This window comes from Drosophila erecta, unplaced genomic scaffold (genome assembly GCF_003286155.1).
Source record: "Drosophila erecta strain 14021-0224.00,06,07 unplaced genomic scaffold, DereRS2 tig00000126-arrow-pilon, whole genome shotgun sequence".
Taxonomy (NCBI): domain Eukaryota; kingdom Metazoa; phylum Arthropoda; class Insecta; order Diptera; family Drosophilidae; genus Drosophila; species Drosophila erecta.
Genome location: NW_020825209.1, coordinates 9915839 through 9934681, shown reverse-complemented (window position 1 = coordinate 9934681; position 18843 = coordinate 9915839). Strand labels below are relative to the sequence as shown.

General features: G+C 44.1%; 2 protein-coding genes across 2 annotated transcripts in view; both read right to left on the bottom strand.

Annotated features, from left to right (window-relative positions):
• The window catches only part of LOC6550625 (netrin-B), a 57101-nt gene that overhangs the window by 11401 nt on the left and 26857 nt on the right, over window positions 1-18843 (bottom strand). The window lies entirely within an intron of this gene.
• Window positions 15571-16142, bottom strand: LOC26526093. Its single transcript, XM_026981895.1, is given in 3 exon segments — window positions 15571-15765; window positions 15826-15874; window positions 15876-16142. Coding segments are annotated over 3 exon segments (345 nt in total). The 5' UTR covers window positions 15977-16142.

The window sequence follows — 18843 nt, the reverse complement described above, 5'->3', positions numbered from 1 at the left end:
ATAATAGTGAAATTTATTCCTGGACCAGCTTTTACAGCTGCTTCAACCATTTTTGGGAAATACTCTCTTAAAGGGGCTGAAACGTTTATAAACTACATTTTTGAAAACCTTTTTTTAAGTCCTAAAAATGCACTACTCTATAATAATATTATTGGCACTGGAATCTATATTACTTAATTTGAAAATTAAACAAAATATTCAGAATCCGTGCGATTACAGGGTATGCTAAACCCTTTCTCTTTACGATCCATTACTCCTGGGACTCGTACATTAGCCATGTCTTTCTGGCCATGTCACTTGGCCTTTACCCCGCCCACTTCGAGACCTTAGACTTTGGTATATGGTTCTGGTTTGGGTTTCTGTTTCTGTTACTCGACGCAAGCATTTTTATAAGACATAAATTCAGCGATTTGGCTAAATGCGCTTCATGGACTTGGCCCGGGTAATTTGTGGCCTGCCCGGGTCGTCGTTTATGTGCATTTGTGTATGCAAAGGAAAATAGGAGGAGCAAAACTGCAGCAGCATTAAATTACACTCTCATGCAGGCGCACATATCCATGTCCCCATCCACATCCACATCCACCACATCCACATCCACATCCAGACAAGGCGACTCCACGACTGCGACAAGCTCATATTGCTTTATGTCTATGCCCGATTCCCTTGGCCCGATGGCTGAGCGCTTTTAATGGGACATTTTGTAAGTAAATTGCATTAATTTCACAACATGGCTGCGCACACACTCCACTCTGCTCGGCCACACGAGAAAAAGAAAACCTAAGAGGGAAAATGACAACAAAATTGAATAGCAGTGTGCCATTGATGATGGAACGATTTATGAGCTCCACGGATTGAGAGGCTCGATTACGATTGTGAGCAAACCGGTTGCGAATTCAATTTCGATATCGTTGAATTCCGAATCCACCTCGTGCCCAAATCAAAATGCAATTAAAAGCAGAGGATCGATCTTTGGATATTGGTCTGTCCATTGCCACTCGATCAAACGAGTTGGTTGGCTTATCCGGTTGGCAGAGGCACTGCGATATATAACTCAACATTCAAATTCAGAAGGCTGCTGCTTAGTGCTTTTTTATTTTTAGACTGATGAACACGAATTTAACGACTCTAAATCGCAATCTCCCCATTTTGTGTGCGGTGAGTGAAGAGACCCTTCAGAAAACCCATTTTGCACCTAATTGAAGAGCTTACAACTTAAATTGCCACTCGATGAACTCTGGGCTGTGGCTTTTCTTTTTGGAAAATCCTCCTCTGTCCTCCTGCTGATCTACATTTTCCTGCTCGACTTAGTTTTCTAATCTTTATGCCGGGATGCTGGATGCAAAGCTTCTCTGCTTTCCTCCTTATTTTCCTGCTCGTTGTTTTATGTGCACATATGCACGGGAATTTGTATTTCGCGTACCCAGTAGTTGCAGAACGAAAGGGCATATGCGGCGGTGGGTTGAGTATGTAACAAAGGCCATGTATGTTTCAAAGGCCAATTAGAAAACGTATTACAAAATGCGATATAATTTATAAATTGAGCCACCTTATTTGGAAATTGTATTCTATCTGCTAGTAAGGGGCATCTTAACGTCAGCACATGTTTTTGGGTATTTTTCTATGTAGTTTCCGAATGATTTTTGCATTGTGAGTACAGCAAACGGAAAAATGCAAAGTCAAACTGCTTAAAATGCAAAACTAAAAGCTCTCCCTGTAGCTTAGTGTTTGTGCGTGTGTGTGTGAGCTAAGCGGCAAACAAAAGCTGTTGGAAAACATAGAAAACCCTTTTGCGAAACAAAGTGCAATTGCAGTGGAGCCAGAGGTCGGAAAAGCAAGCATCTGCGTATTGACAAAGCATAAAAACTGTGCAAAATAAGCAGCATGCAGCATGCAGCATGCAGCATCCACAGAATGCGCCCACTATCCTTAAGCCTTTTTTCTATGGCGAAGGGGAGTCAAAGGGGCTTTAAATTGTCACACCGCAGTTTTAACCCAGAAACATAAATATTGAGCGCTTTTTGCGGTTGGGTGCAGGGCGAAATTTAAATATAAAAAGGAATAATGATGTTTTTCTGCGGCAATAAATGGGACTGCCATCCTTTAGCGACTGCCATGCGATATTACTTATGAAAGAAATGAAAGGAAATTTCATTTTCTTGCCACTTTCGGCGGAGTAGCAATATTTTTCCGACCCAAAGTGCATCCCTTATATGGAATGCGCATACTAAGTGCTCGCGTGGCGCACTTGTTGCCAAAGGTCAGAGGTCGCACACGCTGTGCTCGTATGTGTGCCAAAGCTAATTGAATTGATCCTTGGCGCTGTTGTGGAGGAAATCCATTAGCCGGAACGGCTACACATCATCCTTAAGGAGGCTCCTGAGCATTGGGAAAGGCGGGCTCACGTTTCCAGCGAAGGATTTGGGTTACGTTGCGCATACGCCGGGTGTGACAACTTTGTCGTTTGTGTATCTTCATGCAGCCAGCATGCGGACAAACACGAAATGTATTTAACTTAATTTAGTTCGAGTTACTTAAAAAAGCTTTTAAAAGTAACAGCCAAACAAGGCAAACAAAGCAGCACAAAAAAGAACAGCGAGTGAATATATAAAACACGAGCAGGCGAAACCAAAACACAAACACTCGAAACAAAAGCAAAAATCTTTCTGTTGGGCAGGGCGAAACTGCGAAACTGCGAGCAAATTAAAATAACACAAAGTTATGGTGAAAATCGGTGCGGAAAAGTCCGGGCCAGTACGTGGAAATTCATTAATATGCACATATGCAGATTAAATGATTAACCATCTAACCGTATAGCACACAGCTGAAAAGTTGCTGGTGGATTTTAAGATTTTCCATTTGCCCAGGCCAAAAACGCTCACAATGGAATTTCCGGCAGTCCTAATGAGGGACGAGCACAAAGCCGGGAAATTCAAGAAGAACTATGACACATTCGCTGTACACTGCACTGCGGGAAAAACTGTTTGTTTAAGGCGCTGAGAAATCATCAATGAGCTGCAGTCATCCTAAAATAATACCCAATTAATCTAAAGGGAATAAATATACTAGGCAACAAATATTAATAGGTAATTCGGATATGGATACACTAATATTACACTAATGCCCCAGATATTTGTCTACATTTCCCCAGTTGAAATTAACAAATTGAATCCACTTTGGCCCATTCAAAAAAGAAGGGATGCGAAAGGATGATGGTTTGAGCTGGAAGAAGAGCAACGCATATTTGCGTTTGCCGAGCTAAACTATCAGCTAATGAAAACCTACCGGGAAACTCCATCCTGGCCGGGTTTTCCTGGCCCACCACTCCATGCGAGTCTTGGGTATTTGCTTGCCAAACGGAAATACATCAAAATAAATTCAAAGGAGCAGGTAGTGGGCAAAAAATGCTTGGCAAGCTAACGTCAAAAAGGAATAATGCAAATATGAGCACTTACAATGAATGGGATGCGTATTCGGTATTCGGTCGGAAGTTGATGAGGATGAGGATGAGGATGTGGGTATGCTTCTGGAAGCGGATGTTACAGTTGTGATGAGTTGCGGATATGAGAACACCAGTGGCCATTGGCAAATATGCCTAAACAAATATTTGGCACACTTTTCAGCCCATCCTCCAGCCATTTTGCCCCTTTTAAAGACCAACGCACACAACCCTCTTCAACTGGAAGGCCGAAAAAAGGGTTGAAAAGCGGCAGCGAAAATTTCTACCTGATGTCAAAAGTAATTAAATGAAATGCCAACAGCAGAACAACAACGGGCGGAAGACAAACACACTCGGAGAATTTTAGAACTGGAAGCGAAGCTTCGAAATTTTAGAGTGGCTTCAAGTGGTCTAGAATTACAGAGTGATTTGGAGTATACATTTTGTAATCATCACTTGGCATTTTATATCCCTTCTAAACAATTTCCCAGTTTTTCCATCAGTGCAGCTTGCACACACACATTGGATTTACTGGAAAATTGTAGGAAAAAAGCCTAACTAAGCTTCCGAGATGCGAATGTTCCGAGGAAATGCAAAGTCTTATGGGCAACTTCAACTTTTGCAAGGCAGAAGCCATTTAATCATTGGACGGGACTGGGAAAAATGGGAAACTGTCAGTGGCAGCATAAATATTTCATGCAGGTATGAATATTATACATTAGTATAATTGACTGCCAGGTGGAAGCAAAGGGCATTTGCTTAAAACTATAAAGAAAGCACACTGGGCAAGCTAATAATGAATGGAACAGTTGTGCATCAATGAAAACTTTTAATGACACGTGCCACATTTTTGCAGCAATACTAAATACAAGTAGTTCATGAAGCATTCAACTTTCTGGGGCATCAGACAAATTAGAGGGCTCCCCTTTTGCCGTCAAACCCCATTGAATGCTCATTACTCGGCGAGCTCGAGTCATTAAATTACCTGCAAATGCTGGCAGATAGCAGCCAAGTGCGGGGGAGGGAAAATGTTAAGGAAAACTCATGCAAAAGGGCGGAAGTAGTGGAAACTTTCGACAGCCCAGCGAGGCGGGCGAAAGTCAAAAGGGGAATGGAGAAGTGGGGAAAGCTGGAAAAGATGATGTAAAAATGTAATGAGAAAAATTTGTAAACGAAAACGCAAAGAAATACGCTTGCAATGGGGCGATGTCCCAAGAACAATCAGCGTCAAAGGTTGACGAAGGGTACGAAGGTTGAGTAAAACTTCCGGCAATAGTGTGACAATGGCAGCAGCGCCATTTTCCGCCAAGAATTTTCCTGCGTTCTCCCCGCTTTCCCCGCTCTTCCCCGTCTCTTTCCCGCCGACTATCTAGCCGTCTCCTTCCGCCATTTCCGCCGTAAGTAGCTGTGTAATAAAATTACTTTTTAAGTGCGTCGCGTACCTGTGATGCGGGTTTTGGGTTTGAGTTTGGGTTTGGACTTGAAGTGGGGGTCTTGTGTATGGGGGGAGGTTGAAATTCACAGAAGTTGCGCTTCATCTGCTCGCAAACTGAGTTTTTCCGTGCCGCCATGGCGGGAAATGAGGGAAAACGACCACTTCAATGTCAAAGTCTAAGTCGGAAGTCATTTGAATTATTTAACGAAAAATGCGCGGAGTGAAAACGAGGTCAGGCGGTGGAAAAACCCAATTTTTCTTCCGCCCAAGTGCGGCATTTGAGTAAGTGTGAGGGAAATCGGCACAAAATGCTGCGTGCAGCAGTTGCAGCTTTATAGCTTTATGGCTGCGGCCGGAAAAGTGCAATATGCTCTTGCGCCTCCATAAAATATGTTGCAAATTATGAAATATTTGAAACTTTTTAGCCAAGAAATGTGGCCATGGGGCGCCATTCGACCAGAACGCAGACGCTGCCTTTGCCCTCCGCCCTCTAGTTGTTAAATACACACAGAGAAAATAGCGTCTAGGTAATATATAGTATGTTATAAAACACATTTACTTTTCAAGCTAACAAAATGTAAGAAAAATGTAAGACAAACAAAAACATATCACTTTGCTTTGCTAAGAGTACGTACTTTTCTCACGGTGTAGTGCGGGTATCCGGGCTTGCAGACTCGAAGTCTGGCGGCGCCGTTATGGGCATTTAAGTTTTCATAAGTTGTGCAAATAAATTTTAATCGAAAAATGTGCCAAAGCAATAACCAGGAGGCGACCCAAAGGAAGCCGGCAAGATGCGACAACTTGCAGCCCAACTGCAGTAAGTAAAAACTTAAAGGCTGCCGCAGACAGTCTAGTGAAATGGCAATCAATGATAAAAGTTGCACAGGCTGGGCCGGAAAAGAAAACGTGTGACTTAGGTCCGAACCCGGCAATTTATAGTGGCAAACGCGGTAACCATGGCGTATACGTAATATAGCTATGGCAGCCATAACAGCACCAGTTGTTGGTGATTATGTTGGTTATTTATGAGGGACCAAGCAAATTCTGCGATAAAATAATCAAGAAGCAAGCTTACGAGGTAATATACTATTATTTTTAATATTTTGTTTGCGCAGGTTGGCAAGTTGGATTGAATTACAAAGCCTAATCGGGCATTATTATCATTTAACGATTGGCCCATTTGCCACAACTGCATTTGCGACTTGTAATCTGTAAGTCTGCCACCATCCGGCTAAATATTTACATATTCCACCGCCCCCGAGTTTCACCTTTTCGGTAATGACATTGGCCGCTGCAGGGCAGGCAATTTGATTAGCACCCTGGCAAAATCATTAGCAGGCCGAGTGAAACACGCTCCCCGCTCAGTTTAGTACAGTTTCGGTTGAGTTAAGGACACAATACAGTCCAAGTCCCGTCGAACAAACAAACAAACAAACAAACAAGCAAACAGGCAGCTGGCGAACAGGCAAACAATTGGGAGTGGGTCTGTGAGTGGGAGTGGCAGTGGCAGTTGGAGAACATGTTAAACATATGCAAACAAGTGAATGGAGCCAGGAATTTGTCGACTCGAGTCGCATTCAGCCGAACTCAAGTAGATGGCAGTAGCTGCTGTCCTGGACTTGTTTGCTTGTTGCTCCTCCAAGAGCACAAATAAGCAACAAATTAAATAAGTAACACACAGGCGAAATCACTGAAGGGCGGATGGGGCAGCAGCTGGGCCGTGAATGTGGATGTGAATCTGTATCTGAATCTGGAACCAGGGAGGCCAAGAAACCAGGAGACCCACAGATAAGGCGGCTTAGCAGATAACACGAGACAGTCATTTGTGTTGACGAGCGGACAAGGAGCAGGCTCAGCCAGTTGCAGATGATGATGTGTGTGCTGGTGGAGAATGAGGATTGGCATGCGGATGAGGATGCGGATGAGGAGGGGTTCCCCCAGGAGCCAACCAGAAATTTGGGTTGTTCGGCAAAGAAAGCCCAGCCACCGTGAGCAAATAAATTAATTATTAAATATTAGCATAATATTAAGAATAAAACTTCACATATATTCAAAATAAGTAACTATTTGCCAAAGGGTCAAGCATTACAAATTCTTATTCGCAAATGTCACGTTTGAAGATTGATTTTGCTCAATCACTCAAGTGTATCAGTTGAATTATTATTCAATCGAGTAATTTTGGCAAGTGCAATTGAAACAGAGAAGCAGAAGGCAGCTTTCTTTTTGGCCATTTTAATAAATTACCCAGGGCGAAGGAGTGCCTCCTCCGGCGGATAACGAAGGGGATGGGCAAAAAATGGAACTCTCGATTCCAGAATGGAGAATCCGGACTTCAGACTCCTGGTTTCCTGTGCGTGTCATGTAATTAATGCGAGTCAAATGAATGAGCAAGCCAGCCGAAGCGAAGGCAAGCAAATAGACAAATTATTCGAGGGGAAGAGGTCGGGCCATATGTGACTGCCATTCCGACGTAGCCATATACTCGTGTACATATGTACGTTCTTAAAGCTGATCGGGAATATATATGCACACCCATAGCTTTGCGGGGCAGAAGGAGACTTGGAGGTCTCGAATGCCGCCGCCTCTGGGGACACTAAGCTGGTATTTCTCAGTGCACTGAGCGAAGAAATGTGTCGCAATAACATGCACAATTATTACTGCACCCAAAAACTGTTGAAAATCACTGCAAGCAATATTTGGACCTTACAAACGGGTGGAATATGAAGTGACCATTGACAGTAATTAATAATAGCACTACACTATGTGTCAATAATTTGTAGAACACGATTTTCAGACAGTTAGTTCTGCTGTACATTTTTGCCAACGCAATTGTTTCCGTGTGGACTGATTTTCCCCCCCGTGTCTTCCGGTTTTTCCGACTCCTTGGCATCCGGCACGCAAATTTCTTCGCGTTTGTTGCGCGTGCTACGCAAGCTGGCGATAAATTTTAATACCTAGGCACAGGACGAAGGACGAAGGACGAGGGACGCGGGACGAGGGGCAGACGCTGGCTGCCAAGGCGCATTTGAAAATTTATTGTTATTATGTGAATTTTATAAACGATGCTGCTATCGCCGTTTGTTGCTTTCCTTGCTGCTGCTACTGCTGCTGCTGCTGCTGCTGTTGTTGCACTTAATTAAATTTTATGTGAGCTTTGCCCAGGCCCCAGAAAACGGAAGCCAAAGAAGGAAAAAATGGAAATGGAAATGAAAAACAAGGAGAGCGGAACGGGCACGAAAAGGATTTCCAGGTTCTGTATGCCGCATGAATGCGAAGAAAAATTATAAACAGCAGCGCGTCCAGTGACCCTCAGCAGCAAGTCCCCAATTCCCCAAGCGCCCGATTTTGATAAGCAAACTTTCAGCTAAAGCAGCAGAAAATAATTTGTTTTCGCCCCGTTTTTATTATTTACAATTTACGAGGTGTTTGCCAAGAGGAAGCCTGGCCAAAAGGTGACAAAGTGGACTTCAGCTTATTCCAACTAAAGTGAATTTAAGGCCGCCATTTCAGCACTTTAAATCACTTTATTTGTAGCCAGCAAGATTTACAAAACCGCCAGTGGGGAAAATCAATTTGTTTGCCTAAGCACTTCACAAAATGAAGCTGTCATTCAATCCGCACAATCAGCAATTATCCACTTTACGTTTCGGCGAATGAACTTCAGCTGATTGCGAGGCGGCTTAGGATTTGGAAACCAGAACAGGTTTGCTGTCACTTTTATTTCTCACCATCGCCCTAATTCAAATTATTCAGCAAGGAAAATACCTCAGGCCAGCCAGAAAGGACATTCCATTGTGGCGCAAGCACACAAACAAATTCAGGTCCATTCCTTTGGGTATTCCGCCGATACAGATACAGAAATCGCATGAAATTCCCCAAGCGTTTTACGACTTTACAAATGCCCCGGTCGAAAAGTCATCGCAAAAATGTTATGGAAAAGGTGCTGGCGAAATTCCAGCACATTTTTTATCGAACAACTTCGATTGAGCGATGCTCCATCGACCATTTCCCCTATCTAAATAAACTCCGAACCGAAATCCTTTTAAAATGGCATTTCGAATGGCAACACTGACGCCAGCAATAAAAAGCGCCAGCGACAGCGCAACCCGGTATATTATTTTTTGCCCGATGTCGAAGGGAAATGTCGTCATTACTGTGCAACTTCGATTGGGTAGCTGCTGCAGGAATAGGAACCAAAAACACACCGAAAAGCAGACATTCCACAAAAATAAATAGGGGACGCGGCATGCGGCAAGCGGCATGCGGCATGCGGCATGCTCGGCATGCTTGACACTTTTACACTTGACAATTTCGCTAACGCAATATGCAAATGTGCTAAGAATCTCACAAATTTGTTAAGCAAATCGAAGAGAAGTCAGTAGGGCGTGTAACGAAACGAAGAAAGCAACCCGGCACATTTATCATCTGGGAGCTGGAGCGAGTGGCCCGATTCATAGAGTATTCCTGGGGTGGTGGACTGTGAATCACCCCAGTGATTTATTCATGTGGCAGGTAACACCACGTTGGGGTTAATGGCGGCACGAGCAATTGCCGCATTTTGCCGGTTTTATGAGCTGCCAAAGAGCTCGCCAACAGGCCGGGCCAATACTAACTGGAGCATTCACCCAATTCACCCATCCTCGAGACCCCCCACCAAATCGCCATCCATCGCCCGAACATCAATAAAAGATCTGTTCCTTTGGGTCCGCCTAAATGGCCTCATAACGAATCCGAAAATGGAAAAGGATGCAGTGGCAAGTATGTGCGCGGAATACCCTTCACCAAAGTGATAAACTTCAGACTTTGTAGCTGCAGATGCCAATTGGCATACAGCGTACTGGAAATTGATGAAACAGAGTGCGTTTTTATTGGCAGATGAGTGGATTGATCGGGGAATTATGTTGAACGTTTAAACAGTGCATTCACTTGGCTGGTTCGCTTTGGGCATTTTACAGGATTTTCGTGGAGTTTTCATTACATATTCCGATTTTAGTGATGCCCCTGGAAAGGGTAAGGGAAAAGTCATAAATTGTGGAAAATGGCAGTCTCGTCTCGGCGCCTTAATGTCTGTAATGGCGTAATCGATTGAATTAAAGAATATCTTTGCAGCTAGTCCGCCCACCAATGTTGCTCCAATCGTTATTTGCATTTTCTTTTTTATTTCTCCTTTTTTTTCCGGAAATTTTCCCAACACACACACACACACGCGCACACACATCGATAAATACACGTGTACGGCTTTGCATTTCACCGTGAACGCCTTTGAGGTGGCGCCACCTAGTGAGCGCTAATCTCTTTGAACGCACGAGTAAATAAAAATAATTTGGCATCGTTTAAGGCCAAGCCGCCCACCACCTCCATCCGCCCCACCGATTTTCGTACCCCACTTGTTAATACTTCAAACAGTTTGTGGCTGCCACCTGTGGGGGAGTTGTGGGTGTTTTTTTGGGAAGGGGGCGCAGGTTTTCTGGGGGAAACCCCCATGGTCTGGTCAGAAACTTAACCGATTTCCGGCAGCCACTCTAGAATCCAGCGCGTCCTAGTTGGTTCCAGTCGCGACTTTGATACGGATCCCTTTGAAATACCCGGCTGCGAATCGAGGAAGCGGAAGCAGCCATTCAAATGTGGATTCAAATTTGATTTCGCTACCGCAAGGTAAACAAAAGTTTGCTCAGCCTGCATGCGAATGAAACTGGAATGCTCTTCCATGAGCCCACGCCACGTTTCGCCGGCTCCAAGTGGGCGTGGTGGCTTAGTACACTGCGATTTTTTCAATTGCAATGCATGGTATTTCGTGAAGAAGCTCGAACGGAATGGGAAACTGGAATTCAGTTTTAGAATGTATTAAATGTTTAGATTTATTCAAAGGGCACAAATAAATTGCATGTATTTTCTTGAAAGGCATTCATCATTCACAAGCCCAAATGCTTTTGCTCAGTGTAAAGCGAGTTCGTCTCGCCTTCGTTGTTTTCGTTATCAATGGCGAATTGGAATGGGACGCTAAGACAAATGGCGGTTGGCAAGGACGGATGGGTCGCGACTGCATTAAGCAGCGATTATCCTGCCCCTGTTCCGGCCCAACCCCCCACCCCCCTGCCACCCCTACCAGGTTTGCGATTCGGAAAGTTGCCCCAAGTTTCCGCACAGACATGCACACTCATAAATAACACACAACCGGCGTATTATATATTCATACTCGACTGTGCGCTTGTTGTGTGAGCCAGCTCAAATTTATGCTAATGCTAATGCCGCAGCAACCAGCGCCTCCCATCGCCGCCCATCGGTGCTCTGTAATCAAAGAGTGTCTGCCGCTCGCACAATTGTCAAAAACAACAAAAAACGTGGCATAAATGTCCGCGAATGCGGCCAAAGTGCTGGCTAAAAGGGAAAATGCACACCGCAAGCTGCACTCACGGCAGGTGATAAATGTCAGCGTATCCTGTTGGAAAAACTGCTGCAGTCCGTCCACCTATCGCGTTGCGTTTTCAACTTTGGCGGGTGAAATTTCCCTGGGGTTTTCACAGCAAACTCTCGCACTTTCCACACTTAAACCGTAACGCATGCCAGTGCTACACAAAGTTTTTGTAATATATATCCCGCTCAAAACGCGATGTATGCAATCATTTTTGGCCATCTATGGCTTATTTAATTAGTCCAAGGACAAACAATAATGCGTTGCGACTTCAATAGTGACCTATCTAATTTGAACTTGGCTTGCATTCTATGAATTACATCCGCTTATTATGCAACCGCAAAACACCCACTTTTTTACGCCCGCCAAACGAGAGCTGCAAGCCAAGTCAATTATTAATGTTAATGTATTCATTACGATGCGCTTCCGCTGCCAATTTTCAGTGGCCAAGTCAACGGTCAATGGCTTTGTGGCTAAAAGAGCGCGAAATTGCCTCGGCGATTTGTGTGCCATCAATATACAAGATGGATTCCGGAATTCTCGAATGCCATGGACTTTAATCGCCGAGGAGGGCGGGCTGTGAAAAGCCAGTGGTAAGGGACACCCTCTGGCTGGGTGACTGCAAATGATACTTTAATGTGACAGGCGGTTTTCCCGACCGAAGGGAGGTGCCGCCGACAGCGTGCTGATGATTTTTGCACCTTTTTTATACGTACATATAAATATATATATTGCACTGCGGTTTCCTGCTCCATTGCTGTCATAAAATGGAGCCAGCGAGGGGTAGTGAATGGAAATACAAAAAAAAAGAAGAAAAAAAAGGAAAATACCGAGAACTATCCCATTCAATTCTCTTGTTCGCTGCTGCCTTTTTCACATTTGCCATGCTTTTTGCAGCATTTTCCCTCTTTTTTCATACTTTTCGCTATTTTGCGTTTTCCCTTTTTGCGTTTTAATTCCCCGGCGCGCCTTCAACGCTTGTCATCGTACCGCTAATGGCGGCTACATGTCAACCACTTATATCACTCGACTGCAGCCTCAGCCTCAGCCAAAGCTTCAGATCCAGATCCAGCTTCGGATGCAACTTGGCTACCGCAGAACCAGCGGCGCAGCTCCTCCCGTTTCCAGAGCGGAGCTGCTCGTTTTTCAGCCGCTTCAGCTCATTCATTCGTGTCGACGTCATCGGAACACTGAGAATGATTTTGGATAGTTGCAGCGCTAGAAAATACTGCAATAAGCCATTGAATAAATACATATCTATCCGAACCTTTTGTCAGTGTATCCACGCCATCGTCGAACCCCGGCAGGTGGCGCCAGAGTGCGCAGCGTGGAACGTGAAGCGTGAAATCGCTTTCCAGGGCTGCCAGTCACCTCCGGTTCCTCCAGCATCCACACCTCCCAGAGCTTGGAATGCAACCAACCGACCGACGAACCAACCAACCTGTCGTCATAAAAATTTGTGTACAGGCACACCCACACACACACACACACACACACAACGGAAGGAGCAGAACAATGTGTCGAAAGGACGAGGGAGCAGGAAACTTGCAGGCAGTCGGCAGACGACAGCCGTGAAAAAGCGCAACGCAAACAGCCAAAGGGAATACCCTAACTTCACGCCAATTCGTTGCAGTGCTACTTTACGATCCCAACCGGTTCGAATTGGGATCGGCCGCTTAAGATGCAACAAAGTTTGATATATGGGGGCCTTGACAGGCTTAAAAAGGGGCATGCATCACAACAAGTTAACTAACAAGAAGCATAAAAATGGAAACATGGCTATTTGCTGGGGTGAATGATTAGTTGTGATTTACTATCGGCCTATTTCCATTCTCTTCTGACTTCGAAGGAAATAGTGGCCACTCGCGGATTTTCCAAGATCTTCTCCACACATGTTTGATTAAATAACTTGTATTTGCAACTTCTTCGTCAGGAAAATAATAGCTAATTCCTTTGCCACACACTTTTAACATTGATTTACCACTCACATAAACCAAAACCCATTTACGTCGGCACGCGCGGCTGTCCGCGGATAAATTTCAGCGTATCAACGACTTAATTGAGAATTTCATCAATGACTGAAAATAGAACAACTTCAAATACATATAGCCAAGTATACCACTGTGGTATCTCTTAAGAGCCATTCACAGCTGGCTAAATTTAAATACAATTTTGGTATGGTTTGGTTCTTGGTCCTACGTTGTGATAAAAATACTCAGAAGAAAAGCCACAAGTCTTCCGGAAAGATTTGTCTCAATTTCCACCAATCGATGATCGCTTTTCCCGCAGATTTATGTGCTATGTGTTCTGTTGTTCTGCTAGCTAATGTGCTCTTTGTTTGTTCCATCACAGATTTTCGCAGGCAGCAGGACCTTCACCTGTACCGGTGTGCCTGTGTAAAAACAAGGATAAAGGATTCCGGGAGAGAGCGTCATAACGATGCTGCCAGGTGATGAGCGGCAGGAAGGTGTGTTGGTTTTTATACCCTTTGGAGGAGCAGCGCGTTGACATTTGGAGGGCAGGTGCGGCAGGTGATTCCTCTGCCAAGACACAGTTTCACTAATGAGTTTCCGTCTGTGCGCCGCGCTTCTCGCCGGGCTCCTAGGCACACAGACCCCCACTGGGCTCCTATGCACCCCCTTTCCCGCCCATTGCACCACGTCCCTGGCTGATGATGTTGCCTAAACTGTCGCAGCGATAAAGGACTGGATATAGCGCGAAGATACACACCTGCAGTCGCAATAATAGCACCAATGCAGACTTAGCCACAGAATTATATTTGAGCTACCGAAATGAAATGGATAGTAGGTATGGTAGGCTGCTGGCAACTTGCTTAATTATTACTTGTATTTTATGTTTTACAATACATTTTACTGACATATCCATCATATAATAAAAACGATTTAGGTTGAAGTTGAAATACTATCTAAAAGATTGGTAGTAATACCCTGCGACATAGGTTTATAAGTAGTTAAGACCTTTCGGTAATTTAAATCATCCTACACAATCTGTATAGAGTACATTTTTCCAAGGAACAACTTTTGTGCAACTTTTCGCCGAGTGTATGCATAAGGGCCGGGTCGGAAGGGCGCTGAAAGAGGCCTGCAAATGAGCTGCAGCGAGACGTCGCTGCACCGCATCCATGTGGCTGCTGCACTGCATCCGTCGGCGGGCAATGCCATTAGCTGGCTTATTAATTGGCCAGACTTTGCGGCGCCGCTACTGCGCTGACTTTTATTTCCGCCCGGCTGTCAATTGCACAAGTGGAGGAGCGCTATTCAGCGCCGTATTCTGCTCGCCGTTCTCAGTTTCCAGTTTCCAGTTCCCAGTTGACTGTGTTGACTGTTTACTTTGACAATATCAACAAGCAAACAAGCCGACAGTTCAGCGCAATCCAGCAGTCAGCCAATCCATCAGCGAGTCATTCGCGGGCTGACAACTCAAACAGCGGCCACATAACAGGGACAAGGTCGTTTCTTGAGTTCTTTCAGTCGCCTGTCATCGGCGAAATAAGCTAATCGCCCCCTTTCATGCCACGCCCCCACTCAGCAGTGAAAATTTGTAAGAGCGATGGCAACATTGCCAACGACAACATGGTTAAGTATCTTGAAATAATATTTACACTTTACGCAAAAGACGCAACGCAAACGCAGGGAAGCAAGTTGACCAGAGCAATGACGGACTAACAGATACCTTACACTTGCAACACATTTTGTTTGGAACCAACGAGTATGGACACAACAAACTCAGATACCCGGTAAAATGGGGCAAATAAGGGGCAGCCACGAACGAGTCTCCTACTCAAATAAGTTAATCGCTCTGCCAATGTGACAATGGACCAACCATGTGGACCAGCGTTTCAGGAGGAGATGTGGAACCGGTTGGGGTCACAAGATAAATCGTCTGCCAGACGAGAGCCAAAGTGCAGACGAAATGAGAAAACTGAGAAAAATGTCAACTGTGCTGTGGGAATCGAATTATGAAAGCCTCGAATTGATGGGCCAGTTCTGCAAGTTGCGATCTGCCAACGGAAGCCGTGCAATATCGAAACAGTGCTTCTTGGACCTTAATGCGGTGAATGGACCTTAATGCGCATACTGGTTTGGTTCATTCCAAGACCCTCTTATTGTGCATTTCAAATGAGTATTGAATAGGTTCCCTATTGTCCTATGCCAGATTTTTGTCAGGTTTCAGCAACTTGTTGTAGATGTGTTTGCAAGGAGTTGGTCCCAAGGTTTGGTCCAGCCACATGGTTTATTGGGAACTGGGCGACTCCCCGTTATGTTATTAGTAATCGTCGTCGGAGTCCGAGAAGATCATATCATCCAAATCGGGGTAGTCCATATGAACGGTAAAGCAACCGTACGTAAGCGGAGTATGAAAATCGCGGCCGAATGTTGAGACCCCAAAAGCCACATCGTCGCCAATGAATATTTCGTGAAACGCAAGGCCAAGTCGCCCATATATGCCATAGGTGGATCCCTGGATGGAGGAGTATTCGGGCATAACTATCGACTATGAACACCAAAGTCCACATCTTACCAAGTCCCTGAGGAACATCCTGTCACCATCAGCCACCACCTGGGCATAAGTCGGATACCACGCTGCAAGCGGGGCTGCGTCCCAGAAAGTTGGGACCTTCCTGCAGGTTGACGCGAAAATTAGTCAACACGTGCTGCAGAAAATAAACCATTTTTGCAGAAATTTTCAACTTTCAATGTGATACGTTCAAGTTCTAATGTTATTGTTTTCGTCTGCTTCCGTTTCCTTCTTTCAGATAATAACAAGTAATCGATTATCGACGATACATTTATATACCAAATAGGGTGTACAGGGTAAAAAGTTGTATTTTTTCGATATACATTTTACATTAAAGCTGGTGGAGCATTGTTATTACACAGTTTACGGCATACGAGAGAGTAACTATTATAAAGACATTTATATTTTATTTAATTTGTAAAGAATTTTATGCTTATTAAATTATAAAGTTTGGCGGTAAGTCCTTATTTTGTACTTCGATAACTTGTGTCTTAAAAAAAAAGTTTTTAAGTTCTTGTAATTTTTATATCTGCGCTTATTGCCATAGAGTTAACATTTTTAAAAATATAAAATAAAATAAACAATATAAAAGGAGGCACCTCGCTTGGAAATGAAATCTGTGTACATTGTACAACACTGATCGGCGATAATTGATCGCTGGAAAATTATCGAAGCCTACAAAATGAAAAAAATGTGACTGCAAGCCTGGAAGCTTCTGCATAAATAATTAATAAAAAATGCCTTCACTGTGGCCTAATTAGCCGGAATTGATGGGATGCAATCACCAAGAGATGACAACGCATGCGAGGCCAAAGTGGAAACAACAGGGTCAAATGCAGTATTACAAAGAAGGCCATTTATTAATAATAACTTATTTCATTTGTGAACAGCTCAAAAGGCGCCACCCAAAATCGACGTATAAAAATCAAAGTCAGCACAGCAAACGAAGGCACTTAATTTTGGATGGTCAAGGATGGAGAATTCTTATAATCATTTTCAACGCAGGTGAGAATGCATAGAATATCACAAAATTTCAATCACAATTTAGATAGGCAAAGAATTTAAGTTTATTGGTTTATGATATGGAGGGAATACTAAATACCTCAAATGTGAAAATCCGATTGATTAATTTAGCATCAAAATGCGCTTTACAAAGCGTCGTTTAGGGCGTTTTAAAATCTATCAGAATTCGTTTACAACTTCTTGCAACATGCCTCGAGCTTCTTCGCGCAACTCGATAGGGAAACTTTGCCTCATAACGCCTTTGGAGTCTTTATTTGCATACTTAGCGTTTTTGCGAGTGTACGAAAGCAGGCTGCCGCAGTCATATTTTTAGCTTAACCTGCTCATTTCGACCCTCCGATGCTGCCTCCCAATCCGAGGAAGCCACACGCAAAACTATTTTTAAATGACGCCGGGGCAGATGCAGACAAAACGGCGCAGACACCACAGATTCTCTGGGTTATGAAGCGGAGTGGGGTTTACTACAGAAGCAGTCAGACTTTGTGGATGTGGATGGGGATGGGGGAGCACAAGCCCACCATCTTTGGGCACCTTTCAGCTTGGATCCCAAAGACCAAGACCTAGACCAAGGCGGTGGGGTTTTGAGCCAAAGAGTCAAAGCCAGAGACCATAAGAGGCGGTCGTTTCATCTCGGATTTCTCGTCCACAATCGAAATTGCATTTGCATTTGCATTTCCATTTCAATTTAATTGAATTGCATTGTTTTTGGTGGGGACATCAGGGGATTGCCTTTAAAGTGCTCTGTGCCCCATCGTAAATTATCCATTTAGCTTTATGGCCTACGATATCGAGTCTTTGAACTGGCTGGCTAATGTGCAGTTATTAGATGATGACTCTGGGATGGTGATAGGTTTTTGCTTCATATCATATCACATAACGCATACAATGTTGAGTCGAGGCAACTGCACTTAGATGTTTTATTTAAATCTCCGTTGGCATGCTTTGCTTTCACACTTTCGCATAACTTCTTGTTTCTTAATTGCTTTGGTGTTGTCTTACCAAATTCAACTAAAACACATGGCGGCAAATTAAAAATCCGGTTACCAAAAACTCATATCACACTTTTGACAAATAGCAGTTAACTCAGTTGAATGCTGCAGTTTAACTTTTCCGGCTTCATTTGATCAAACACTTTGGGCCCTTTAATTGGCCAATTTAGTTGGCCGACTTTTATTTCCCTCCGTTTTTGTTTACTTTGCCACTCGAAAAACCGCAGGAGGGGTAAATTTGTAGGGAAAAAGTGGTTAGGGGCCCAACTGCCCAACTGCCCAACTGCCCAACTTCATCTGCAACTCGAAGTCCGAGAGTCTGGCTTTTGTGTAATTTCCCAGAGATAATTGAAAATTAAATGCTTTCGACAGCTGAACATGGGCACGGAGTGCCTGGTCTTCGTGGACTTGGATTTCTGTACGTCTGCTATCTGGGTTTCGGTTTCCAGCACCGTTTCCATGCGAATGCATTGTCGAACGAGTTATTTAATTAGTTTTGACGCGGTGTTTTCCCCTTTTATTTCTACCCATGATACCCTCTTCATCCTCTGTGACACCGATCATGTTGAATTCTCCACGGTTTTTGGGATTGATCGCGTGCGGTTCTAGTGGCACCTCGATGGAATTTCGATTCTCTGGGCCCATGACTCAATTTGCCAAGGGACTATGTGGCTCATATTCCAGACAACCAATGCACAACCATCCAATGGATGGGCACTGGGCAATGGGCAATTGGCAATGGACAATGGCAAGTGTTCAATGATTGAGAGGAGGGACCAAAAATGTGGGGATGTCGGGATGTGGGGCGGTGGGGCAACAAACAAACAAGATTTCACAATCAGCGCTAGACCGAAAAGTGTGTTTGGGCTTAGAGTTAAATGGCAGCAGGAGGGCAGAAAAGGTTTGGCTAAACTGGCCAACAGAGATGCCCGATTAAAATGGTGATTTGTTTTTATCTTAACGTGGCCATCAGTGCCTTTTCTGTTGTAATATTTTTTATGTAATTGCT